This window comes from Panulirus ornatus, chromosome 32 (genome assembly GCF_036320965.1).
Source record: "Panulirus ornatus isolate Po-2019 chromosome 32, ASM3632096v1, whole genome shotgun sequence".
In the NCBI taxonomy this organism is placed as follows: domain Eukaryota; kingdom Metazoa; phylum Arthropoda; class Malacostraca; order Decapoda; family Palinuridae; genus Panulirus; species Panulirus ornatus.
Genome location: NC_092255.1, coordinates 21,466,450 through 21,476,567, shown reverse-complemented (window position 1 = coordinate 21,476,567; position 10,118 = coordinate 21,466,450). Strand labels below are relative to the sequence as shown.

The window sequence follows — 10,118 nt, the reverse complement described above, 5'->3', positions numbered from 1 at the left end:
TGAGGATGGAGGGAGTGAGGGTTCGCCCCTCCGGCCGCCCTCCCCCTCCAGCACCACGGGAGGAGGAGAGGCACCACCACACGCCCCACCACCTCCGGCATCACCTGTCAAGCCGCGGATCTGGTCCCTGGCGGATATGGCATCGTCGTCGTCCTCACCCACGTCGCCGTCGTCCACCCTGGCAGGAGCCGTGGGTAAAATGAGCGTGCATCGGCCGCTACACCTAGAGGCGTCCCCCTATGCTCGGCCCTTGCCCATGGCTCCGCGGCTGCCCTCGCCGCAGGAGGCGCTGCTGCAGGTGTACGCCAAGTCCCTGGGTCTGGCGCCTCACCACGCCCACACCTTCCCGTCCTTGCCGCCCGGCCTGAACGGGCTGGGGTCACACTTGTCTCCGCCCGGGCTGGAAGCCCCACTACCTGCCACCTTGGGGGCGCCGCCCTACAGTACCGCTACCCTGCAGCCGCCCACCGTCAGCAGACCTGTGGCGACCCGCCCAGTGCCGCCCATATCCCCCTCTCAGCCCCCTGTGCACCACACCCTCCCCGGGGGCGCTAAGATCACGCCAGCGCCTCCGCCAGCGCACAGGCCCGAGGGTTAACCTCTCCCTCGACGTGAAGGGCCTACGCTTGCCCCGGGCCATGACTTATAGATGTGTAAGTTAGGTGAGGCACCGAAAGGCTTGGTCAAGTTCTGAACTGTTTGAGAACGTGGACACGTGGTAGTGACGGCGGTCCCCTCCCGTAGCACGTGGTCAGTGCAGCGCGTGACGCAACGCACACACACACTCACACACACACATACACGCCTCAGAGTTACCGTAGTGTTTGTTGAAAATCGTTTTAGTGCCAGGTAGTTGCGAAGTGGCGGCGCCCAGTAGCAGGGGGTCATGACGCTCAGAGTTAAGTAAGAGGAGAGGAACAGGTCTTCTCAAAACTCGAGCGGTGCAACTATATACTCAGCAGAACAGAAAACCTCGTAGCATATCATTTTTAGTGAACAATATTTAGTGGAAGATGTGAACACCATGTTGGTGTTGCCCTTGGCGAGGGGGAGGCGCAGCACGACAGCCGGGGGAGGGAAACCCCTGACTCAAACATGTGGAGGGTGTGTATTCCTCACTGACTCGCTCGCCTCAGCGTCTGCAAGACTGCACCCGCACAGACTCACACCCTCGAGGTACAGACTCACTGATGGACGAGGCGTGAGGAAAGACTGGGGTAGTGTAAAGTCCCAACTGGAGATATGAAAAGGAGGTCTCCTACACCACGAGGGGATCGTGATCATAGACATGTGAGGGTTGAGGAACTCCCCTTGACCCACCGAGGTAGTGTGAGTGCTTGATGATACAGCCTCTCGCTGGCGGCAGGGAGAGGGAAGGAAGAAAAGTGTGTAGTAGGATCCAAGCCGCCGCCCCTCCTCACACCTCTCCACCACCACAAACTCTTTCCCCCTCGGCTGCGGTCTGCGTTGTATACCCCCTCTGCCACAGTGTATAGTCTATAACTCTACTTATATCTGCCAAAGTTATGATATTATGCTCCCTACATCTGTTAGTGTTATAACAGTCGCGTTGTCGTCCGTTCGATGCGGTAAGAAATAACCTCTTTTTTTTTTGTCCCACCCACTTCATTGTGCTTCTATAAGTTTCTACAAAGAAGCATTACCTGAGGGTAGACTCGACCAGGAGCAGTGGAATGGACCTTGATATCTCGGGTGTGAGGGCCATTCCCGTGTGATTCGAAAGAAAAAAAGTAAGACAGAAAGAACAACAAACTTTTTTTGTATGAGCATCATTTGAGCTATGACACTTTTAGGATTGAGTTAAAAGATGTTTTAGCAAGTGTTGCACAGGTCACGACACACCAGCAGGCTTGAAGTCAACCAGATGACAAAGGAAAGTGAAAATACAAGTGAAATAGAAGTGTGTCATGTCAGAGTATTTGTTTATACTTTATAGATGCAGTGACGTAAATTATCCCGGGCTATGATTTTTCTCCTCTAATCATCTTCACTTGTTGAAAATTAAAATTAGATCTATAAGTTTTTTTTTCAGTTTTTATAAGTATGCTGGTATGTTGTTAATATGTATGTTGAGCTCATTATGATCAAATTTGTTTGCATCGAAAAGCAGCCTTGGGAATATATTTATATTTTTTCTTAATTCAACAGAAAACATTCTCACGTTACAAATTATCTGTATTATCTTGGTCATCAACTGCATCATGGTTTCGCCCGTAGTACAGGAACAGTCCAGAATACAAAACATTCGTCTGTAATACCAAGCTGAAGTTGGAAAATGGGATGAATGAGAGGTATCAGAATTACGTGCGGTTCATGGCAGATAGACTCATGTGTATATGTATATATATACATATATATATATATATATATATATATATATATATATATATATATATATATATATATATATAAACAGTAACGCTGTTAAAGGCTCCATTTAACGTCATATTACTGATATTGAACTCTAGGGAATATTGCCACTATAGTTTCCACTGATGTATAGAACTGCTCCCCTCAACAGATGTCATATATTAGCGGGTGGTCTACGCTCTAGTGCCCTCCTCCACCCTAGGCAAACACACACACACACACACACACACACACACACACTTAAGTATGAATATGCCCACTCGGTGCATATACACACACACACTCAGTATGCACACACACCTTCACTTGAAACCCGGGAATGCACATAAACGGATCTTCGATTATCTAGGCATCCGAGGTCCTCCCCAGATAAAATGGTAATCTGCTAAGCCCCCGATATCCGGGGGGAGAGCAGGTGTGCCCGAGAAGCCATGAGGGTATAAACACCACCTTGGCCAGCCAGTGTCCTTAACTAAGAGCCTTAACGGGATACACAGGTGGCCAGACACACTGGGTTAATATCAAGTTAGAGAGCCAGCTGGACACGCGTCTCAAGAAATACTTGACCGGACATGGCTATCCGGATGTGGTTTGGGAAATAGACAGTCTGAGTTGATGAGTTATACGGACATGTTTGTTACAGACGTTCACTTCACTACCACACGAGTGTTTGCATAGTTACAAGACAATTATCGTAGTTCAAACTCTCACTAATGCTTCGTGTCCAAGACAGTAGTAAGTGAGCCGGATTATCAAAGCCTATCCGGCCGTTCAGTTATCCGGAATCAACCCTCCTCTGAAATTTGTGGACAACTGATATAATCGGGGTTGTGTTTTGGAACATAATCGTTTTGACCTGCCTTAATCGTGATTTCCTGTGATTGTCAAATTACATAGGTCAAATTTTCTGCTTAAGATGTAGAAGAATAGAGAGATGGAATCACATGTAGATATTTCATTTTGTATCATTTGGGGTTTACGGAGTATTTATGTATTTCATATTTACAGTTGTCGCATTGTGTGATATTCATACAGACTCCTCATTAAGACGAGTCCTGGCTGCGTGAGTAAAGAGGGGTCTGAAATTCATTATTCATGGTCTTGGTCGATCTGAAACTGTGATGAAGGAAGGAAGGAATGAATAGTGAGGTTCCGGCTACTCAGGTTTTGGCTTAGGATTTGCGTTTGTATTTTCAATTCGTCATTGAAGGTCCATTACATGGTATACACGGGTCTTGGGTGACCAGAACATGGTATACACGGGTCTTGGGTGACCAGAACATGGTATACACGGGTCTTGGGTGACCAGAACATGGTATACACGGGTGTTGGGTGACCAGAGCATGGTATACACGGGTGTTGGGTGACCAGAACATGCTATACACGGGTCTTGGGTGACCAGAACATGCTATACACGGGTCTTGGGTGACCACGAGTGGCACTAAGCGGAGACCGTCCCGCGCCCAGGGTCACATAAGAGGCATTCACTGTACATACCTCTAGTATAGGAGATCATTCAGTGTGGTCTGCTTAATTGCTACTCCCGGTGACAGGAGGCTAACGACTCATAATGCAAGAATTAGTTAACTGCTTATTGAGCTTCACTCTATATGTAAATTGTTACCATGAGCGGTTGGTTTAGAATTGGGATACATTCTTTCATTTCAGATTTGGTATTTTGCTTATATTTCCTATTTATGATGATACAGAGAACAGTCCCCTTCTGTAGCTGCAATAAGAGAGGTTGTATCTTGTATATTTTTATTAGATGATTGCTTCTCCCCCCTTAGCGAGGCAGCGTCAAGAACAAACGAACGATGGCCACCTTTGCAAACATTTACTTTTTTGAGCTGTAAAGTACAGTGAACCCCATAACAGATCCTTCTCTCCACAACCAGGCCAGACAAACTATTCCATGATTGACCCTGACCACTTCCTATACCCTGGTTCAGCCCATTTAGAGCACCTCTCCTCCCACTTCCCTCTCCATCCTCAACTCTCACCATGTGCACTCAGTCCCATGCATGCAATGTTGAGGCTCTTACATCACCAAGTCTTCACTCCATCCTTCCATTATCGTGATCTCCCACATGTCTCTTCTTCCTCCCCCCACACTTTTGACACGTAGATCCTCGTAGTCAGTAGCCCCTCTCTATCCTCCATGTATATACGAACCATTCCATCACATTCTGGTCAGTTCTTTCAGTAAGACTGCGTCTACGACCATGCCTCTCTCATTACACCGTCGTTCGCTAAAGGATGAACAACTCATCTCACACCACACATCGTCCTCAGTCATATATAATCTCCATCACGCCCACGTTCTTCCGTTCTTTTGCGTTTCACGTCTACACGACCCATCATAATGCAGCCCTGCCCCTATCTCTGTCGTAGGCTCTTGCATTCCCCTCGGGCACCGCCCTGTCCAGAAACAGATTGAAATCTACATCACATCCTCAACACAGACCCATTTCTACCAGCCACTACTCACCTTCCTTTCCTAGTGGCATACATAATCTAGCATTAAAGACTCGCCACTACATTTAGTACCTTTTCATCTATCTAATACATTCGCAGCATCTTCCACAAGGCCTTCTTCTCAACCTTGTAATTCACTTTCTCCAATTCACGTTCTTTCTCCAGGTACTGATTACACAAAATCTTTGAGGAAAGCACATAGTCCACACATCCTCTACTTCTAAAGCCACAGTCACCTTCCAAGTCAGATGCTATGTGCATACCACCAAACTTAGAGTCACCACTCTCCCCACACACCGTACCAGACATAACCAAAAGTCTTGCACCTTTGTACTTCTAGCATTTACTTTCGTTTCCCCTGTTTTTATATATATGGTCACTATTTTCCTTCTGCCCGTTCTTAGGCACCTCACCCTCATCCCCTTTCCTTGAGAAACTGATCGGCAGTCGTCCCGTCCCACTGTGCTGTATTACCTCATTTCATCTTACGCAAGGCTTTCACTACCTCCCCTCTTTTCACCATCAGTTCGCCAGGACTCTGTCGCTCCTTATTCCACCTCGACACAAATCTGCCATCCTGTCTTCTGACACATTCGAAAATACACCATCTCGTTTCCCATTTTTCTTTTTGATATAATAATAGTAATAATAATGATAATGATGATAGAAAAAACAAACTTCCTGAACCATTTTCTTGCATTATAGTTTGTTTGAAACATCTCGTTTTTCTTCATAAGTCTGCTCGTGTTTTCCTGGTCGTAAGACGAGAATCATGTTAAGACACACGACTTTCATAATTTTGCCACAGATCGGCGTTGTTTAACACGCGGAAATACTCACTTTTTTTTAAGGTAGGGAAAAAAATATGACCTGAAATGTTTTAATTCAGAGAGAGAGAGAGAGAGAGAGAGAGAGAGAGAGAGAGAATTCTCTGTTGTCAAAACTGTGTTGTTAATCGTATTTTCATTAGGCCGACAGGCAGTGTTGGTAATGAATTCAGTGTTTGATATGAAATTATTTGTAAAAATTTATTTATGGTCGATCCTACATAATCACACAGACATGTCATTATTACAGGAATTAACGTAAATTGCCATTCTGACAGAAACCTTCCTGATTACACCCAAAACCCATTATATGTATTTATTTATATATATGTATTTTTTTTTTGGGTCATACGCTGGGGAACCAACTTTATGAAATGATATTACATAGTCAGACCCGCCAGGTTCCGAGTGTATCAGATGTTTCTTTTGAAAGTATCATTCAATATCCCTCCTGGCCATTTTGATCAACATTTATATTCGAATATTCCTCGATATTTTGATCATTTATTATCTGATATTCCTCGCCATTTTGATCAACATTTATATTCGAATATTCCTCGATATTTTGATCATTTATTCTCTGATATTCCTCGCCAGTTTAATCAACATCTATTCAAATATTCCTTGCCGTTTTGATCATTTATTCTCTAATATTCCTCACTATTTTGATCAAGAATTTTATCCTGATATTCCTCGCCATTTTTTATCAATATTTATTCTAATATTCCTCTCCATTTTGATAAACAGTTTATCATGTATTGAGCTAATACATCTCCTATGACTCCATTCAAGTAGCGATTAAGATTACCACACTGTCTTGCCACCAACTGAAGGGACCTCCTCCCCACCCTCCCTCCTGCAATACCTGTGAATGTGTGCAACGTTCAGCAACATTGGTCCTTCCGTTGCAGGAGTTTACGGGTCATTTTTCTTTTTTTTTCTTGTTTTGTTTCTGGTGACCTGTAGACGGCTGACTACACCCCCCCTCCTTGATATATGGTAACATATGAGGAAATTGATTATGAACCTTAGGTCACTTCTTTTGAAGGTTTATTTTTCGTCAAATTACGATATAGAATCACGAATTAAAGATTTGCATCCGTAAAAAAAAAATAATTATAAAATTACATTAATTGTGGAAAAAAAGAAAACGAGCTTTTTTATATACAAAGCGAAAGCTCCGTTTTCTATGTATCTTAAGTTGGAGCAAGAATAATAAACCTTCAGGAGTATTGGCAGAAGACCCATAGTCCAGTACCATTTTGTATTGTCTGTAGGAGAGAATGTTCTTTAGCTGTTCAACATTATTTATGTGATATTGTGCGTTAGTTGACCAGCCACTGTGGGGATCCGCCCTTGTTGCCCCGGGCTGGCACAAAGTCATATTGACTTCCTCTCCTTTCATCCTAAGCTTAGGTTATTGTAAGAAACATATTTCCAATTTAAAGTATGTGTTGTTTCATAATAAAATTGTTTATAGAAGTGTTGGTTCTTATTTGCGGTGGGGAAAAGGGTGTGATCATACGTCCTAATTTTTTCCCCCATCTTACATCCACCCTGCACATCCAATATCGTATTTGACATCCACCCTGCACACTTTATTTCACATTTGACATCCACCCGCACACCCAATTTCACATTTGACATCCACCCGCACACCTTATTTCACATTTGACATCCGCCCGCACATACAGACCCACATCTGACATCCGCCCGCACACCCTATTCCACATTTGACATCCGCTCGCTCACCCTGCTCCACATCTGCCTCACTCGCACATCCACATATCCGCGCCAATCCACACACGGGTCCTGTGGCGCTTGTCTCATTTCAGGAGCATGAGTTCGACCCCCTGCTACCCTCCTACCCAGCACGAGGTAAGTGTAATTAACCCAGTTTTAACAGGTTTTTGAAAAATGATTGAAATTTTTTTTGGGTGTGTGTGTGTGTGTGACGAGATTTTGAACTTTTCATTAGATGGTGGTGGCTCACCTACCTTGAATAATTTTACACGGGTTCATTAGTTTGTTGTAGAACACGGGATTTGTGACTGAACCTTGGACTTGTCATTGAACCTTGGACTTGTCAATGAACCTTGGACCTGTAAATGAACCTTGGATCTGTAAATGAAACTTGGACCTGTAAATGAGCCTTGGACTTGTAAATGAACCTTGGACCTGTAAATGAACCTTGAACATGTCAATGAACCTTGGACTTGTCATTGAACCTTGGACTTGTCATTGAACCTCGGACTTGTCATTGAACCTTGGACCTGTAAATGAACCTTGGACTTGCAGCTGCCTCAGTTTGATGGCAAAGTTCGATTTTCAACTCACGACACATAACTAGACCTTTTCTATCCTGGCCTTGTAATTCGAACCCAAACATGTCGTACAGCCTTGAATGTGTGGTTGTAGCATGACTGTAGACGTATAGTACGACCATATAGGCCATGTGGCACGACTTTGGACTTGTAGTACGACCTTTTCCTTGTAGCACGACCTTGGACTTGTGGTACGACCTTATCCTTGTAGCACGACTTTGGAAGTGTGGTACGTCCTTTTCCTTGTAGCACGACCTTGGACTTGTGGTACGTCCTTATCCTTGTAGCACAGCCTTGGACTTGTGGTATGACCTATCCTTGTAGCACGACCTTGGACTTGTGGTACGACCTTATCCTTGTAGCACAGCCTTGGACTTGTAGTACGACCTATCCTTGTAGCACGACTTTGGACGTGTGGTACGACCTTATCCTTGTAGCACGGCCTTGGACTTGTGGTACGACCTTATCCTTGTAGCACGACCTTGGACTTGTAGCACGACCTTGGACTTGTGGTACGACCTTATCCTTGTAGCACGACCTTGGACTTGTGGTACGACCTTATCCTTGTAGCACGACCTTGGACTTGTAGCACGACCTTGGACTTGTGGTACGACCTTATCCTTGTAGGTCGACCTTGGACTTGTAATCATATTGTATGAATTGACTATGCTAGACAGCCTCATAATGTATAAATCAGCTATGTAATGTAACATATATATATATATATATATATATATATATATATATATATATATATATATATATATATATTCCATGTTGGGTCTTATGGCTCTCAACAACTAAAGATCATTAAACTAGAGTCCGCAACATATGTCATACATTTCAAGTACAAAAATTGTTCTCACATTTTTGTCATTCATTTATATACACCGCCCAACACGCGATATATTTTTGTGACAGTTTGCGGGGGAAAAAATGTTAAAAACGGCGAGACAGCGAGGCGTTCTGCAATCAAACAAAAAAATATTTGTTCCCAAAATTACGGTGAGTTTAAAATACCAGAGATATTTAAACAGAGACAGAGGGTATTTCTTAGCCTTTGGGTCAAGCCTTATATTTTCGTACCCTATGTAACAAATTATGAATCGAGAACAGTAAATCATTGATCAAAAATGAATCATCACCAAGTATTATGGGAAAAAAAATAAAGAAAATGGTCTTTCCCTTCTTTCGGCTGTGATTGGTTCCAGGAGACAATAATGAGCGCTGATTGGCCACTTATAATCACGTGATCCTATTGCATCATACGTCTGGCAATTAAATGCCAGAATGTCGCCCTCCTCACTCGTGTTGGTGCACCGAAAAGTTTTTTCTTTTGTTTGTGTTGATTTTGTGCGTTAATTAGTGACGCTATCGTGATTATACTTAGTGTAACTTCGATAGAGGAACTTGAAGCTCAGCCTCAGAATGACTTTGAAAGCAGGCGGGAGCCAGAACTTGTTGAATTGGCCGAGACGTGTAAAACTACGGTGGAAACAACACTTCAAGGTTTGTATTTATTTTAATTTTATGTCTACTGACCGATGAGGCTTGCGCCATATGATCATACTTTTTCTAAGCATGTTCGTGATTGTAAGGAAGTGTTGTAATTGTTGGTAAGATATATTACAACGTTATATTGATGTTTTCGTAATCTCCATTTCTGGAATGTTCCATCAGTCTCGTCCTTCGAATTTCAATGGCGTCACCGTCAGAAACTTCTGGATTAAACCACATCCTCCCAGTTTCGTTATACTGTACCATCAGTACTGTTTCGTGATGTATCATTACAGTCATTACCCCGTGATTTCATCGTTTATCTACAAACGGCTGGTATATATATATATATATATATATATATATATATATATATATATATATATTGCAGTTGCTATTCACGGCTCGATACCCTCTGGAATAGGCAAGTCTCGTTAGAAACAGTCCAATGGCATTTCGAGCTTCGTAATCATCCACTCCGTATCTCTATATACAATTTTCCTGTACATTTGATGTACTCATGCTTTTCCCAACACGTATATTAAACTCCCATACGCACATTTCACTCCGTCCACAACCCACGGGCGTCTTTGGTGGATGG

General features: G+C 43.5%; 1 protein-coding gene across 4 annotated transcripts in view; it reads left to right on the top strand.

Moving 5' to 3' along the window:
- Positions 1 to 7,178, top strand: part of LOC139759163 (uncharacterized) — a 350,907-nt gene extending 343,729 nt beyond the window's left edge. For all 4 annotated transcript variants that reach the window (XM_071681208.1, XM_071681207.1, XM_071681206.1 and 1 more), the window contains one exon: positions 1 to 7,178. This exon is cut by the window's left edge and continues 31 nt beyond it. In XM_071681208.1, the coding sequence (XP_071537309.1) occupies positions 1 to 598 (598 nt within the window). In that variant the 3' untranslated portion in view covers positions 599 to 7,178.
- The last annotated feature ends 2,940 nt before the right edge of the window (positions 7,179 to 10,118 follow it).